The sequence below is a fragment of the Zootoca vivipara genome, chromosome 7 (genome assembly GCF_963506605.1).
Source record: "Zootoca vivipara chromosome 7, rZooViv1.1, whole genome shotgun sequence".
NCBI lineage: Eukaryota > Metazoa > Chordata > Lepidosauria > Squamata > Lacertidae > Zootoca > Zootoca vivipara.
This window is the reverse complement of record NC_083282.1, coordinates 75,892,840-75,909,859: the sequence shown is the minus strand read 5'-3', so window position 1 is coordinate 75,909,859 and position 17,020 is coordinate 75,892,840. Positions and strand designations below refer to the sequence as shown.

Below are 17,020 nucleotides of genomic sequence, written 5' to 3'. Positions count from 1 at the left end.
TTTTGTATACACAACATTGAGGCAATGTTTTACTCCAGTTGCATTTACTCTCTGGGACATTATAAAGCCTAGAATATGTTAAATTTTGTGGCAGGGGTAACTGATCATCATTAGATCAAACTATGTTTTTATGCCTTATACACATTAAGTAGTTACTCTAATATTTTAGCATCACTGTAATGTTGTTAATTGAGGGAGTCACAAAAAAGCAACTTTGTAACATATAAACCTGAAAGTCAAATATGTTGATGTTCCATAAGAATTTGTGTGATGTGGGGGCTCAGCCTTCCTTTCCCCTTGAAACAATGTAGGAGCATAAAATTGATGGTGTGTGAATGGTGGAAGCAGCTCCTAAGCTGAGTGCTGCAGCATTACAGAGCAAAGTTTCAAGGATGGCTATATACCCCTAAAATTGAAAAGACGGGTAGGTATACATGTTACATTGAGGAGAGTTACTTTTCCCCATTGCTGTCATTGAACTTGGGTGGGGACCCTGGCTTCCCTGACGACAAATTTTTCATCCACCAACTATTTATCATGCTCTATACCTGCAGAAATGCTTTGTGTATGTGCTACTCTCTCAGAAGGGGTTATGGCAACATTCTTTCAAAAAAGGAAGTAATACTATTAGTATTTTACTGTGTACCTGGGGAATCCCCTTACCCCCACCCCACAAAGCATGCAGGAATTCCTACACTTCCTGTAGTTGGCCTGCTCTCACTGCCCTTTTGGTTACCATGGCGCCACAAAGTTTGCCAGTCAAAGAACTGATTGTGTGATAGTGTGGTATTCATGGTCTGTCATATGAACAGGTCTTAACAATCTAGTCCTAAGACAACGCCACATAAGTGCTTGTTATGAGGTGTTTAATAAGTATATTAGTGCAGCATTGCAAAATACATGCCAACACTACAGGAAAATTACAGCCTGCTGGATAATAATTTCCTGGTTAATTGTGACTGAAAGTTCATCCAGGAGGTGTTTTGAATGGCTCAGTGTCCCCTTTTTGATTCTGTCAATGTTGAATTTACTTAATCAAATTGTTTTGAAAGCAAAACACACACCTGGAATGGTTTTGTCTAAACTGCAGTATGTATTGCATAGATTTGAAGGATCCTTAAGTTTGTCCTAAATGAAGGTTTCAATCTCAAACAGGCATAATTTTATGAAATTCATTCATAGTTTTGTTATTCAGATTCTAAACATACTTGAAAGTAAGACTTAGACACAATCTACATGAAATTTAATGTCATGTTCCCCCATTATTTTACTGTCTTATATGCAGGGCCTGGGTTCCAGTAAATAATTGCTACCTCATGTCTAAAGAAATTCCTTTTTCCGTGAAAAAGACTAAAAGCATATTCAACAGTGCAATGCAAGAGATGGAGGTTTATGTGGAGAACATCCGCAGAAAGTTTGGAGTATTTAATTATGCACCTTTCCGGACACCATATACTCCCAACAACCAATACCAAATGTTGTTAGACCCTTCAAATCCTGGTGCTGGAACTGCTAAGACTGACAAACAAGAGAAAATTAAACTTAACTTTGATATGACAGCATCACCCAAGATTTTAATGAGCAAACCAATGCTGAGTACCAGTACTGGGCGAAGGATTTCCTTAACAGACATGCCACGTTCCCCAATGAGTACAAATTCATCTGTTCATACGGGATCCGATGTTGAACAGGATGCAGAGAAAAAGGCAACCTCCAGTCACTTTAGCGCAAGTGAAGAGTCCATGGACTTTATTGATAAGAATACAGGTAAGGAGGGCAGAAAAAAAGATGCTGCTTCAATGGCTATATTCAAACTTTATCATCAGGCAGAACAAGGAAGGTCAGAAAACTGGAAGGAAATAATCTGATGTTCATTATAAAAATACTTGTAGGAGGTATTGTTGGACTCAGGTGCAGCTCTGCTCCTAAGCATCTGCACAACTACCTTGGGAACAATTAAAAGATTGGGTCAGAGTCAGGAAGGTTGTTGCCCATGCTAATAGCAGAGGATTTGTGTTAACTTCAAGGTGGGCCAAAGGCACCTGGGAAGAGAATCATTTAGGAAAGAACCCAGAGCAATTGTTCAACAAAGGATGTCAGGTCAGACTGCCGTTGCACTGGAGAACTAAGAACCAGGGAGGTGGAGCATGATCTGAGCATCTGGATCAGTAGGAATAGGTAGAAATGTGTTTCTGATACTTCAGTGTGTTGATGGGCTGCAAAGATGGATGTATTGTTTGGTCCAGAGGGTCAGGTTTTCATACTACCTTCTCTAGGTGCAATGGGGAATATGATGTCTTGGTGTCTCCTTGGATAGGAGCTATTGTTTAAAGTTATTGAAAGTGTCATTGCAAGGAACACGTCAGTGGGACTGGGTAACTTTGGGAGGGGGTGTCTGCCCCAGTATCAGCAGTGGTTTGCAAGGAAGGCACCTACAATTCACAGAATACAGAATTTGGAAAGGTAGTGCAGAGTGACAAGTTAGGGACTAGAATACAAAGACCATTTTGCCATGGTGTTCTTTTATTTTTAGCAAGCTTTTTAAAATCTCCAATAGAATTTAGCTTCACATGCTTACCATTAAGAGGCAAGGAAGCAACAATATCTAGCACAATAAGCTAAAAAAATATTGCAAAAATAGATTATGTATAATGCAAGTTGTTTACAGAGTCTTCATTTCCCCCTCCCCCCAGGCTATTTACGTGTAGTGTCAGCACAGTATTTTACAAAAAAGCTTTATTAGATCCAGTGTTGGTATCCTAATTTGTTCATTCATGAATGTCTTCTCTCTTCATTAGGCATGGCTGAATTCTCTATTTGTTTCTTATGTTAATAACATCAGGAAGTTTTCTTAACATTTACTATTGTGCTAGGCTCTTGCATATTTGCTTAATTCTTTGCGAGAGTGACTGCTTTCCATTTTTTAAATATTACACAACTTCTTTTCATTTGAACATATAATATGAATAATCTTGCTCTGCATTTAGAATTGGAATTGGAGGAGAATCAGATAATTTTTGAAGTTTATGATCATCTTCCTTTTTGGAATGTAGACCAAGTACCCAGTAATCTCTAATCTGCTGTCACCACATACCAAGTTACAGAGAGCAATAGGAATCTTCCTTTATTTGCTTAATTGTGCACATCAAAGTAAGCCTATGGGGAAAATGTATTATTTCTAGAATCGACCTAGACCAGAACACAGATAAATTTAAGAACCAGTAAACTTTATAAAATAAACAAGAAAAAATAGTTACTTAGTTATGAATAACAAGTATTATTTCTAAGTCCCTTTTTCAACATCTACCCTAACTGCCAGCCTCTCACCTATGCCTTTCCTCTCTGATCTTACCTGCTCACCATAGTCTCTTAACTGTCCTTTCTTAGAACTCCCTTCACTTGTAACTCACTCGGATTCCTGCCAGTACTCATCTTTCCACTCATTACTCTATTACAGAAACACTCTGAATTTGAGACCTTTACCTGGGGAGCAAATTGTCTTGGACCTGGTATTATGCAGTGTATTGGTGGCATGCATTTTCAAACATAAGGGCACACCTGGTTTTTAATTTGATGCATATATTAGGTATGCTATGATGAACTGGACAAAATGGAATTTTGAGCCTGAATGTGCCATTATTTGTTCTGGTAATGATATCCGGGTTCTGGAAAGGCATATTTTAGGCAGCAGTCCAAACCTCCATAGCTCTAGGGTGAGGAGGCATCCCTCTACTTGCTTCTGATGGCTCGACCAGTCTCCTGATAGAGGGACACTTGGGCTATTCTGCTAGTGCAAATCTCCCCCTTCTTGCCACCAAATGGGAGGGCACAGGGGTTGGACCTGATCTGTTGCCCTCCCCACCTTCTGCCACCATTGTAAGTGGGTGGGTTGCAGATACGGTGGTAGCTCTAGAGAGCTGCAGCAGCAGGTTTGGGTTGCAGTCTTAATGCTTTAAAACAGTCTCTTGCTCTATGTGAGGTTTATGAAATATATGCCTGAAGGAAATTTGGGTTTGCCCCCAATTTTCAAGTTCCATGGACATAAAGTTCCCGCTAACTCATCCTCACTATTTCATATAAAGGCAAGAAAACTGGTACAGATATTTCTATTGATGTGTATTCAGGACTGTGACCTGAAAGAATACAAACTTGGACCTGCAACACAATGCAACATTTTGTCCTTCCACATAAAAGAAGCTCCTGCTCGGGTTCCAGCCAGCCATTCTCTCCAAACAAGGCATTTCCCCCTCCTCTCCCAGCCCATTGTTTCCTTTTCCTTTTTCAGATGTCATTCCTTATTCCATAACTACTAAGCATGCTCAGTCCTCATTGGACTATTCATTTTGTTGCCACTTTAGTTTGCTTTTTTATTTTTAATGTACTTCTTCAGACCATGGCATTCTTCCAAGCATGCTGATATCTCCTTGTTTCTCAGTGACCCTGTTTTGGCTACAGTCTTGTTGCTATTCACCACCTGAGTTTGCTATTAGAAGAAGTGATGACATGAAGCATCTTAAATTTGAAGGCTAAATAGTATAATGAAAGATTTCTCTGCTTTGCAAATATTAATCTAGGGCTCTTTGGCTTAACTTGCTGGCAAAAGAGCATGTTAGAATTTGATAAATGCTTGTTTGCAAGGCATTCAATTTAAACTATCTTAATAAGTAAGCAAGCAAGCAAGCAAGCTGTAAAACCTGTAGAGGAGCTCGGTCATGTTTCAAAATAGTTCGTTTTGATTTAGCAAGTTGAAACAGTGTCTTGAGAATAATATGGTATAGGAAATCCACATACAGGTGAAATTTACCAGAATCTAAGGTGGGTAGAGATAAATGGGGAAGTAGTCCTAAAACTGGGTATTTCCAAAGTGAGAGCTTGCAAGTTGATAGTATCTGAAAGCATTCCTAACTAATTAGTTTTCTGTGTTAATCAACACATCATTGGTGTAATTAATCTTCTTACTTGACATAATAAAAGAGAATTTTATTCTCAGTTAAAATTGTTTAAATAAATTCACAATTTTTGCACTCTTTTTTTATTCCAGTGCAGCTACTTAATAAGGGCCCTCATATTTTCTAACACTTATGCTGTGGAAGGATTAGGGATGAATCAAGCAGCCTACTGATTTCCTGTTTCATTTCATTTTCATTGGCACTCCTGTCTTGTCCTCCTGACTTTTCTGAAAGAACATGCAAAGTCTGCGTTTAATTGGTACACATTTTGTATAAAATAAACTTTTTCCAGTGTATTTTGTCATAAAATGGATTTTTATTGTAAAATACTGATGTTTGTGCTCTTTGCACACCTAATCTGCAATGAAAAATCCAGTAAGTGCAAACCACAACCAGGGTGGGGTGGGGGTGGGTGGGTTCCTGTTCAAAGCAAAAATGCTACAAATCCCACAGAGTAGACCCAAGACTTTGGTCATACCTGAATAAGGGGTTTCAGTCATATTTTGAAATGACAATTATGTCAATTGTCTACTTTGTCAGCTTCTCCAGCACCAACAAGGACAGGCCAAGCAGGGAGCTTATCTGGCAGCCCCAAACCTTTCTCTCCTCAAGTCTCAACACCTGCTAAACAAGAAAGAACATCCACTCCAGGAAGCATTCTGAATCTTAATCTTGGTGAGTTAAAATTGACAGTACCAACTTTCATTTTATCACTGCTATTTGCTATAAGTATGAGAAATTCCAAGTTGATTCTCTGAGTGCAGAATCATAAATGTGGACAGGTACACTTTCTGTTTCCCGATTGAAACAATTTCATTTAATTTAAGGATATTTTAAATGCTTTTGAAATATCTGAGAAAGTACATAGTTAAGCAGATACAGGATTCTGAGAACTAAATGATATTTGCTTACCTGCTCTACTCCAAAAACCATAGTTCCTTATTCTTGTATAAAACTAAATATTTCTGACAAAATCCTCTGGTCCTTGGATAGCATGAACATATAGGTGATACCAGTGATTTTCCCAATCAGCCTGACTTCAGAAAAGCCTCCTGGCATATTTGGTCAATTTGTATAACTTTGGTGGATAGGTTTTGTGAGAGCACTGACTAGTTTTTCACATCAGCATAATCAAGGATCAGAGTTGGACTCTTTTTCAATTCTCACTCAATATGGCTTTGATTAGGCCTATAGAAGGAGTTTATACAGTGGTGCCTCGCTAGACGAATTTAATTCGTTCCACAGGTCTTTTCTTATAACGAAAAATTTGTCTAGCGAATCCCATAGGAATGCATTGAATTTTTTTTTTGCCCATAGGAACGCATTGAATTTCAATGCATTCCTATGGGAAACCGCGATTCGCTAGACGAATTTTTCATAAAACGAATTCGTCTAGCGAGGCAACCTCCGCTAGAAAAACCTTTCGTTAAGTGGAAATTTCGTTAAGCAGGGTATTTGTTAAGCGAGGCACCACTGTACTCAATTGTACTCCTTGACTGCAAACCTTGACATCAACTTCAGTGAAATTTAAGCAGCCTAACTGTTTGTGGAATTGCAGCCATGCTTCCAAATAGTCGTTCAGTATTTATGTGGAACTGTTGTAATATATGTGGTAAATATTATCAAGTATTAATGTTGAGTGTGGACTGATTGAATTAGGTTTTTTTCTTGAAATAAATGATTTCTGTTTAAGTTGTGTTATGTAATGAAAATACTTTTATTTAATATTCTAGATCGTAGTAAAGCTGAGATGGATCTGAAAGAGTTGAGTGAATCAGTCCAGCAGCAAACCACACCTGCACCACTGATTTCCCCAAAGCGGCAAATTCGCAGCAGGTTCCAGCTTAATCTTGACAAGACAATAGAGAGCTGTAAAGCACAGTTAGGTATGCACATGGTAATATCAAATTTACATTGAAGGCATTAGAGTTGAAACATTCTTCATTTTAACATAAATGGGGCGGGGATCTTAAATATGGTGTGTTGTCCATTGTACAGAGTGTTTGGCTTGTATCTTAGCAGACGAAGGTTCAAAGCTTCTTTATTTGGGGAGGCAAATGAACCTTGCTTGTAAAACTAAAACTTGAACAACCTACTTCACAGAATTATTATAAGTACGGTATATAATTGGTCTGTTACAACGTTTGTGTGCTCACTATATCTATGGCTTAATACTTAAATTTTATAAGCCTCAATAATTGTAAAGTGGTGTGTGGTAGAAATCTATGAATAAATAAATAAATAGTCTTCTTTTGTACTTAGGCATCAATGAAATATCTGAAGATGTTGCAGTAGAGCATAGTGACTCAGAGGACTCTGAAAAGTCAGATTCTAGTGATAGTGAATATATCAGTGATGATGAACAGAAATCCAAGAACGATCAGGAAGAAGAAGAAAAAGAAGGTGCAAGAAGTGACAAAGAATCCTTGGCCATGAAAAAAAAACCAAAACCACCAACACCAACTGAGGAAAAAGAAGAAATTAAAAGTACAGTCACAGAAGTGGAAAAAACAGATACCCCTGTCAAAGAAAAGGCAAATGTAGACTCTGATAAAGAAGTTTCTGAAAAGGGGAAAAGTTTGCCACATCCTACAAAAGAGAAGTTGAAAGGTAAAGATGAGACTGATTCGCCAACAGTACATCTTGGTCTGGACTCTGACTCAGAAAGTGAACTTGTTATTGACCTAGGTGAAGACCAGTGCGGGCGTGAGGGACGCAAAAATAAAAAAGAACCCAAGGAATCTCCTCCTAAGCAAGAAGGTAGAAAAATATACTTTTTCCTGTTATGTGTATTGGCAATCTAAGATTAAGCACTTTGCTGAATTGTCTGTGGTGTTCACTCCCAGAAATCCTGATACCGTATTTGGTGTGTATGTGTGTGTATGAACGTGTGCTTCTAGAATGGGGTGGAAATAATTTTATTTTCCTTAATAATCCAACAGTGCAGCTAATTTGAGGATTACTTCTCAAATAATATTTGCTCAATGTTGTCGAAGATGCACATATAGATAGGGATTTTGGAACCTTTATTGCACAAGGTTCAAATGCTGTCTCCCCCATTTGCCATTGTATTTTCTCACTGTTTGACTATTGAGGAAATAGTTGTGCTTAAAGTAAAAGCAGAAAGGGATCAAAGGACCACAAAGCCCCACCGTAGGACCATTAACAAATCAGCTTCTAACCCATGAAGATAGCTCATGCATTCCACAAGGTGCCAGAAATAGAGGCCTGCAAAGCAAATTTTTCTGCATGTTAAAATGAGCCTAGCCATAATATTCTGCAGGAGAACAACACGTTTAGGTTTAGCAGACTGTTTTCAGTCTGATTTCAGCATAAGATACTGATGTGCTTTTCTTTAAAAGTCTTAAAAAGAAGTGTAGAGCTGAAAGGGATCCCAAGGATCATCTAGTCCAATCCCCTGCAGTGCAGGAATCTCAGCTAAAGCATCCATGGCTGATGGCCATCCAACCTCTGCCTAAAAACCTCCAGTGAAGGAGAGTCCACCACCTTCCAAGGGAGTCCATTCCACTCTCAAACAGCTCTTACTATGAGAAAGTTCCTCCTCATCAAATATTTTGAAGAATAAGGTTAGAATAAAAATTATCAGATTTTTGAATTTTAAAATAATCAAAATAGACTGTTTTAGTTGTATGCACAGACATGTGATGGGTGCTGTTTGAATGAATAGGGCTAGAGATGCACAACCTGAGTGCTAAACTGTGGTCCAGGAAACTGGGCTGCAAGGGCCAGTTCACGCAGCTGCAAATGGGAAATGGGTGTGCATAGTGGGGAAGCAGCCCCCCCATGTGTCACTGTATGCACTGTGTGTACTTTGAATATACTCAAAGTCATCCCACTGTGCTGTCCAGAGCCAGGTGGCCTGTGCCCCTGTAGTGTGCTTCTACAACTGCAGGGGAGTGAGGAAGGAGAGATTAAGGAATCGCCCCGCTGAACAAAGCAAGGCATTAGTAATACAGTGGTACCTCCTTGTGGACGGGATCCTTTCCAGAGGTCCGGTCGGATCCCAAGGTTTCCCGCAACCTGAGGACCGCTTCTGTGCATGTGCGCAGGGTGAAACCCGGTAAAATACTTTCGGGTTTGCCGTGCGCGCATCCCGAAGTTTACGTAAGCAGAGGGTTATGTAAGCGGAGGTTCGACTTTATCTTCCAAAAATGTATATTTGCTACAGTGGCTTGAAAACATGCAGCTTTACTCTAGATTGCACTAGCTTTTGTCAGTAGGTACAGAGTATCAGTATCTTGTCACCCTTCAGATGGACTCCCATAAGCCCCCTACCAGGCTGGCCAATGGTCTTGGATGATGGGTGTTTGAGTTCAAAAACATCTGGAGGGACCATTGGTTCCCAATCCCTGATCTGTATTCTGCAATGCTCAGATGGTAGATAGAAAGGTTAAAAACACTCCAAGAAGTGTTTTTTTTTGAGATTATTTCAAACCTTTCGGTATTCAATGTGAGAGAGGGAGAGTTGAATTTGTGTCACTCTTGCTGGTGTTATTTTGTAATCGGAATCTGTGTTTTGTTCTATAGTTTCTCAATTTTATTTAATTTTTGGTTTGGACTGCATATATTACAAATAGTTTAAATAAACAAATGAATACATGCTTACTTAAATTTCATCCTCCCTGGTTTTTGACAGGTGGCGCTGTGGGTTAAACCACAGAGCCTAGGGCTTGCTGATCAGAAGGTCGGCGGTTCAAATCCATGTGACGGGGTGAGCTCCCGTTGCTTGGTCCCAGCTCCTGCCAACCTAGCAGTTTGAAAGCACGTCAAAGTGCAAGTAGATAAATAGGTACCGCTACAGCGGGAAGGTAAACGGCGTTTCCGTGTGCTGCTCTGGTTCGCCAGAAGCGGCTTTGTCATGCTGGCCACATGACCTGGAAGCTGTACGCCGGCTCCCTTGGCCAATAATGCGAGATGAGCGCCGCAACCCCAGAGTCTGTCACGACTGGACCTAATGGTCAGGGGTCCCTTTACCTTTATATGACTTGTCTAGCGTCTGCCTAGTTGCGCGCTGTTCCGTCGAACGCCCGCGGCAAACCCAGAAGTACTGGAACAGGTTACTTCCAGGTTCGCCGCTTGTGCATGTGTAGAAGCGCTAAATCTCACTTCACGCATGCACAGAAGCACAAACCGCTCCGTGCGCAGACGCGACGCTTTGTCCAGCATCCTTTTCGGCCAGCAACTGGGGCTCTAGAACGGATCCTGGTTGCAAAATGAGGTACTACTGTAGTAGTATCCAATCACCAGGGAACATGTGATCATGAGAGTCTTGAAATCTTGGTGTGTGTGCTGCCTATAGTAGCAAATTCCTGAAACTTCTGGTGAGGATGCAATAATTAAGGGTGGTTTCGTAATCTGAATGAAGACGTCTCAAAACCTAATATTGAATGTCAGTGTAAAACACGGATAAAGAGCAACTCTGAGGCATCATCTGTATGATGTGAGGAACTAAAAATAGTTCAAGAGTAGATTATGGAAGGGTCAAAAGTTTAGCGGCTCCTAGAGTGACAAACATATACGCTGAAGAACTCAGTTTACTTTCTTTTACTTCATCACCTTTTCTCTGCAGGCAAAAAGATGGCATTTGTGATGCGTAAATTGCTTTTGAAAGTCAGCTGGCAATGAACAATGCAACTTTCACCCGCTGAAAAATAATTATGTGCACAGATATCTGTTGTACTATGTTCCTCACAGTAACTGGGTTTTGTAATACCTGAATTGTCAATAAAAAATATCATCATGTTTTTTCCCCTACCCACTTAGCTGCAGCTAAAACCCCACCTGCTTCAACAGTAAGTAGTCAGCCTCCATCTGAAACTCAGGTGCTCACTCGATCCGCATCCCAGACTCCTCCAGCCGGTGTCACAGCTACAACAAGCACTTCTTCTGCTGCCAGCGCTCCAGCTGCAGCCACCGGGAGCCCAGTGAAGAAGCAGAGGCCGCTTCTACCAAAGGAAACTGCCCCAGCTGTCCAACGGGTAGTATGGAATTCTTCAAACAAATTTCAGACTTCTTCTCAGAAATGGCATATGCAGAAGGTGCAAAGGCAACAGCAGCAGCAACAGAGTCAGCAGCAGCAACCTCAGTCCTCGCAAGGAACAAGATACCAGACAAGACAAGCCGTGAAAGGTATTATCACCTTTCCCATTTTGTTCTCATTGCTGTATTTTTGCAGTGGTCATTGTGCTCAAGTACTTCAAACTATTCTTCCATAAATACAGGTCCTGTAAAGATATGAAAATGCAAAATTGCTCCACCAGTGTGGTCCTTAAGTGTACACTGGTACCTCGGAAGTTGAACAGAATCCGTTCCAGAAGTCTATTCAACTTCCGAAACGTTCGGAAACCAAGGTGCGGCTTCCGATTGGCTGCAGGAAGCTCCCACAGCCAATCAGAAGCTGCGGAAGCCGCACCAGACGTTCGGGTTCTAAAGAACGTTCGCAAACCAGAACCCTCACTTCCAGGTTTGCGGTGTTCGGGAGCTAAAACGTTCTACTCACAAGGCATTCGGGAGCTAGGGTACAACAGTACTTAGAATAATTTGCAGCATTTTAGTTGGAATGTGAACTGCAATAACTTTCCACTGTAGTTTTAATTATTTCATAAATATTATAAAATGAAGTGTATCTCTAACTGAAAGATGAGCTGTCTCAAGTGGAAATAACAATATGAAGGGAAATGATTGATATCACCAATATTTATTAGTGGATGAAAGTGAACTACTTCAGGGATAAGGCATAGCTTACTTTGTATCAATATGGAGATGCACAATATAGGCTGTATCTAATGTTGTCCCTCCCTCTATAACCCCCCACACCCTTAACATCTGCTCTGGAGAGTTAGTGAACCCTCCCGTGCAAATTGTTTGTGTGACAGGGGACTAGGGCATGGCTGCAATGAAGAGGTGAGGAAAATGAAGTCCTATTGTGCAATGTTAGATTCCACCATATAATTTTGATTGGTTATCAAGTTGTCCTTAAAGAACATGTTGGTCCCTTGTTATGTGATGACAGAAGGTTTTTTTATTTTCTGTGAAACATGGTTATGAAAATGAAGAGTGCCAACCTTTTAAGAGGATAGATCCAAGTAACTTCTAGATTTCTTATTTTCCAAAAATGGGGAAACAGCCGTTATTATTTTCGTCCAAGCAGTTCTTAAACTAATTAATTCTGAAATCTAATTGCACCTAACAGATACTAATCTAATTAAATCTTCCTAATATCTTTAGACAGGGACCCAGGTGGCGCTGTGGTTAAACCACTGAGCCTAGGGCTTGCTGATCAGAAGGTCGGCGGTTCGAATCCCTGTGATGGGGTGAGCTCCCGTTGCTCGGTCCCAGCTCCTGCCAACCTAGCAGTTCGAAAGCACGTCAAAATGCAAGTAGATAAATAGGAACCGCTACAGCGGGAAGGTAAACGGCGTTTCCATGTGCTGTTCTGGTTTGCCAGAAGTGGCTTTGTCATGCTGGCCACATGACCTGGAAGCTATACACCGGCCAATATTGTGAGATGAGCGCGCAACCCCAGAGTCGGTCACAACTGGACCTAATGGTCAGGGGTCCCTTTACCTTTAATATCTTTAGACGGTTGCAATCTGTAGATTTGGGGGCATCAACCTAATTTGCTGTCTCCCTCCCTGCCCCATTTTGCTTAATATGATACTGGAACTGTTCCTGTTAACAGCTTGTTCACTACTTTGTGACATTTTACTTGGCCATAATCAAGGTATTACCCCACTATGGTACATTTTAAGGAGTATTTTCCAGTGGCTGGTGAAACCAGCATAGGCAATCACTAACAGTTGACCTGAGAATCCTTATCTGCCTTATCTTAGGGTTTTCTGCCCCGTTTACACAGTTATGCCAGCATAATGTCACAGAATAAGATATGTCACCACTGCAAGAAGTATAATGGCAGCATCACACACCAATCCACCAACACAAATATTCAAGATTGAGCTGTGAAAGGCTATTGAACAGCATTTATTTAGCATTGGTTTGCCTGTTTTTTGACATTTCAAAAGCATTGAAATCTGCAGTGATTCACTTGTGGGTTTGTTTTGTGTCCTTAGCTGTACAGCAGAAAGAAATTACTCAGAGTACTTCAACGTCAACCATTACCTTGGTTACAAGCACTCAACCTGTTTCCATAGTAACCAGTTCTGGATCAGCAAGTACACTTTCATCTTCAGTTAATACAGACTTGCCAATAGCAACAGCTTCAGCAGATGTGGCTGCAGATATTGCTAAGTATACTAGTAAAGTAAGTTTTTTGTTTTTGTTTTAAAAAAGCACTACATTCTTACAAGTTTTACTTTGAAGTTAATGCAGTTGCTGATGTGCAACAAAGCAGGTTATCCACTTGCCTGAACATTTTTCCTCATCCTGTGATGTGGATGAGTTTAACCTTTGAACACGTGGATGAACCTTAACAGCAATATTTTAAACTGGCTGCTGGTGTGTAGCTGGAAGCACTGCAACTTTTCCTGCGTAGTTCTCCAAAAACAGAAGCTTGGGTTTTGGGGTCAGGGATGGAGGGAAGAGACAAAAACAGCCCAAATGTATGCATGGTTAACATACATTTATGGATAAATTTTATTAACCCAACATGTGGATATATGTATGCACATCATAATTTTATTAGTACTTATCAGATTTATCTGTAATGTTTGACAAAGCTTTTTTTTCCCTACTTCGTGTGTGTTTCTTTTAGCACAGTCAACAATCTGTATGGTGCATTAAAATAATAATGGCCAAACAAATGCAAGTGCTTGCCTCAAGGAGCCTCAAATCTGTATTTAAGCAGTAGGAGAAAGGTAGAGGAAAATTAATACAAGGAAATATAGTTTCATGCCCTTAAACTTTGCTCCAGTTGCAGATGAGGATCAAAAGATTAAGCCTGAGGCTGAATAGAAAAGGGCGCCTTTGTGGAGGAATTTGAAGGAAGACTCTGAGATAGCACCTTGGAGGTGTTCTAGCGTAAGGACTACAAGAGAGAATTTTTGGTATTCTTTTAGGAAAAAATTGTATTCTAGGCTGAGTATTTTCCACTTCAGTGTACAGAGCAATGATGTCACAGCAATAGCCTTAAACCCTGTACTTCTTGGGAGAGAGTAGTCTTGCAGACAGGTAAAGCTATCTTTATAGGAGCCCATTGGATACAGCAGGCACGTCCAACAGGTAGATCGTGATCTACCGGTAGATCACTGGACATCTGTGGTAGATCACTGGCCCCCCCCAAAGAAGCTCAACAAGTTTGACTCCCCTAAAAGAAGCTCAACACTTTTGCCCTGCACCCCTCAAAAATGGGCATTCCTCCTTCCTAAAAAAACTCAACAATTTTGACCTGAACCCCCTAAAAGGGGGGTAGATCACTGCCAGTTTTTAACTCTGTGAGTAGATCACAGTCTCTTGGGAGTTGGCCACCCCTGGGATACAGCATTTGCTTTTGCATTCTGTATGGGAGTGGCTGAGCTGTATGAGTTTCTGGCAGCCAAGGAAGCCAATGCTTTTGCTTGGCCTATCTGGGCAAGTGGTATGCCACAGTAACCAATTGGGTCTTGCTTGGGAAAGCCATCATCTTTGAACAAGCGCTTTCAGCTACGGTTGCCAAACATGGCTGCCAAACAGATATGGGGGCTTTGGTGGTGGAGCGGGGATGGAGGATGAACTGTCCTGTAATTAGTGTGTGCACAAGGTGTGACACAACAGTTCCAAAGGCTTTAGGCAGGTACACAAGTGGCAGATAAAGGACTGTATATGCAGGGTTGACATTTTTATTTCTAGGCAGGGCTGTAAAGCCTACTCTTGCATACCTTCTCCCTGAAAAACGTGCTACACATTCTGTGTATGTAAGAGAGAAATAGAAGTATACCAGACAGAGGGCCTTCTTGGCAGTGGCACCCGCTCTGTGGAACGCCCTTCCAGCAGATGTCAAGGCAATAAGCAACTATTTTACTTTTAGAAGACAACTGAAGGCAGCCCTGTTTAGGGAAGTTTTTAATGTTTGATGCTGTACTGTTTTTAATATTCGGTTGGAAGCCACCCAGAGTGGCTGGGGAAACCCAGCCAGATGGGCGGGGTATAAATAAATAAATAAATTATTATTATTATTATTATTATTATTATTATTATTATTATTATATTTAAAATTACTCCTAAATCATAAAGTTCACTGGTTGGCCTTGGGCAAGTCAGCATCTTTCAGCCATACTTTCTTGCCTGGGTAAACTAGCCTTGTGTACTACCTGAACTCCTTCAAGAAAGACAAAGGAGAAGTGCCCAGAATGAGAACTGAGCAGGCAAGGCTGTAAACAGGTGCTTCATTGAACATCAAGCTTAAGTGCATAGCTGGCCAGTTTAAAATACTGCTGTGAAAGTTTCCCCGTGTGTTACAGCTGGCGTACCTTAACACCACTAGTGAGACTATACAGGGCAGCACAACTGGAAGGACAATTAATGACAAGTAAGTAATTCCATTTTTGTTCAGGTACCAAAATCATGAAGTAAAAACAACTCCTGTTTCTTGTGTGAAGTGGTTCTTCTAAATTGTGTTAATTTGAACATAATATGAGGTTTTAGAATGATGAAAAAGGAACCATCCAGGGGTGGTGCTTAAATGTTTACAAAGTGCATTTGCCCCCTCCGTTGTTGTTCTTTTAAGAAGCCATTCCAGTTTCTATTGATGTAACTTTATTTAATTAAGATATTTAGACAGAGAGCTAAATTGAACCTTACTTTAAAAAAATATATAAACGTGAAAAGGAAAAACAAGGAATTCCTCACATCATTTTCCAAAGTAGCCATTTGCATGAAGTAGAGAGAAACACAGGTATCTGGCCTCTTTATCTAAACTGCTCAATGAGTTGATGCCATGTATAAGGTCACAAATGATGTTTAGAAAGTTTATGTAGTTTCTTTCTCCCATCTCAGTCCTTTAGGTATCTTGATCCATTTTACTACCTCATGAATGTTGACACCTGATCCTGCATCAGCAACTTGCATGGTAGATTGTGAACAGATTCCCAGAGTACTGCATTTCAGACTCTCAATGCATAAATTAGGACTAAAATTAAAAGTACATGGCTCCAGAATACTTCGTTGGTGTCTGATGTATGCAAGCGAATAGAGTTGGATTCTGATTGTCATTTTGAGATCTAACTGGTATAATAATGCCAACATGGAATTCTGTGTTTTGACATAGTGATTGGTGATTTGAATGCTCTGATGGCATTACAGATACATGCAATATTGTAATTTAATGCCATCTAGAGAGAACCTATGGAATTCAGGTTGAGCAAGTAAATACTGTAGTGAACTATGAACTCGCCACATGCCTGAGAGTCCAGTTGTCTGGCTACCAAACTAAACATACTGTGAAGTGATTTAACCATAGCACGTGGCACCCCACATTGTTGTCTGAGGCACACACAGATACACCCCCCCCCAAGGCAGGTATGCAATCATGTATAATGGCTCTGTATAATCACTTGTTTTTTGATTCCTGAGATTTTACTCATAGTGAGATTAGAAACCGAGATCAAAAGAACTAAATGGATAGGTGATATTTTTATCCAGACACAGAATCCCAAGTTCATAGAATCATAGATATATAATGTGAAGCAACCCAAAGGGTCATCTAGTCCAACCCCTTGCAATGCAGGAGTCACTGCTAAGGAATCCCTGACAGATGGCCATCCAACCTCTGTGTAAAAACCTCCAGTGAGGGAGAGTCCGCAACCCTTCAAGGTAGTTCGTCCTACTATTGAACAGCATTTATTGCAGAAAGATCTTCCTAAAGCTCAGTTGTTCACTTCTATGCATTGTATGTGGAGTGGATGAATCTCAGAGGTCAAGAGGTATCAATATGACCTAAGATGCAGTTGTTGCCGGGTTTCTTATATAGTAATGATATGAGATTTACAAAATCCACTCGAAGAAAATCGTGTCAGTAGTTTTTATAATATCTTACATAAGAAATTATGGAATGTTCCCGGGATAAAGAAATTTAAAAAGCAAGATCACTTTTAATTCCTTAATAAACTTTTTTTTAA

The 17,020-nt window shown here is 40.4% G+C and overlaps 1 protein-coding gene across 13 annotated transcripts in view; it reads left to right on the top strand.

Annotated features, from left to right (window-relative positions):
* ZMYND8 (zinc finger MYND-type containing 8) overlaps positions 1–17,020 on the top strand; it is a 90,989-nt gene that overhangs the window by 63,481 nt on the left and 10,488 nt on the right. For 9 of the 13 annotated variants that reach the window (XM_035121318.2, XM_060277282.1, XM_035121324.2 and 6 more), the window contains 6 exons: positions 1,286–1,767; positions 5,490–5,624; positions 6,683–6,835; positions 7,212–7,709; positions 10,734–11,099; positions 13,040–13,230. In XM_035121318.2, coding sequence (XP_034977209.1) covers positions 1,286–1,767; positions 5,490–5,624; positions 6,683–6,835; positions 7,212–7,709; positions 10,734–11,099; positions 13,040–13,230 — 1,825 coding nt within the window. Of the gene's footprint in view, positions 1–1,285; positions 1,768–5,489; positions 5,625–6,682; positions 6,836–7,211; positions 7,710–10,733; positions 11,100–13,039; positions 13,231–15,364; positions 17,018–17,020 lie in introns of those variants that run through there. The other 4 variants (XM_035121328.2, XM_035121327.2, XR_004692935.2 and 1 more) reach the window with 3 other exon arrangements.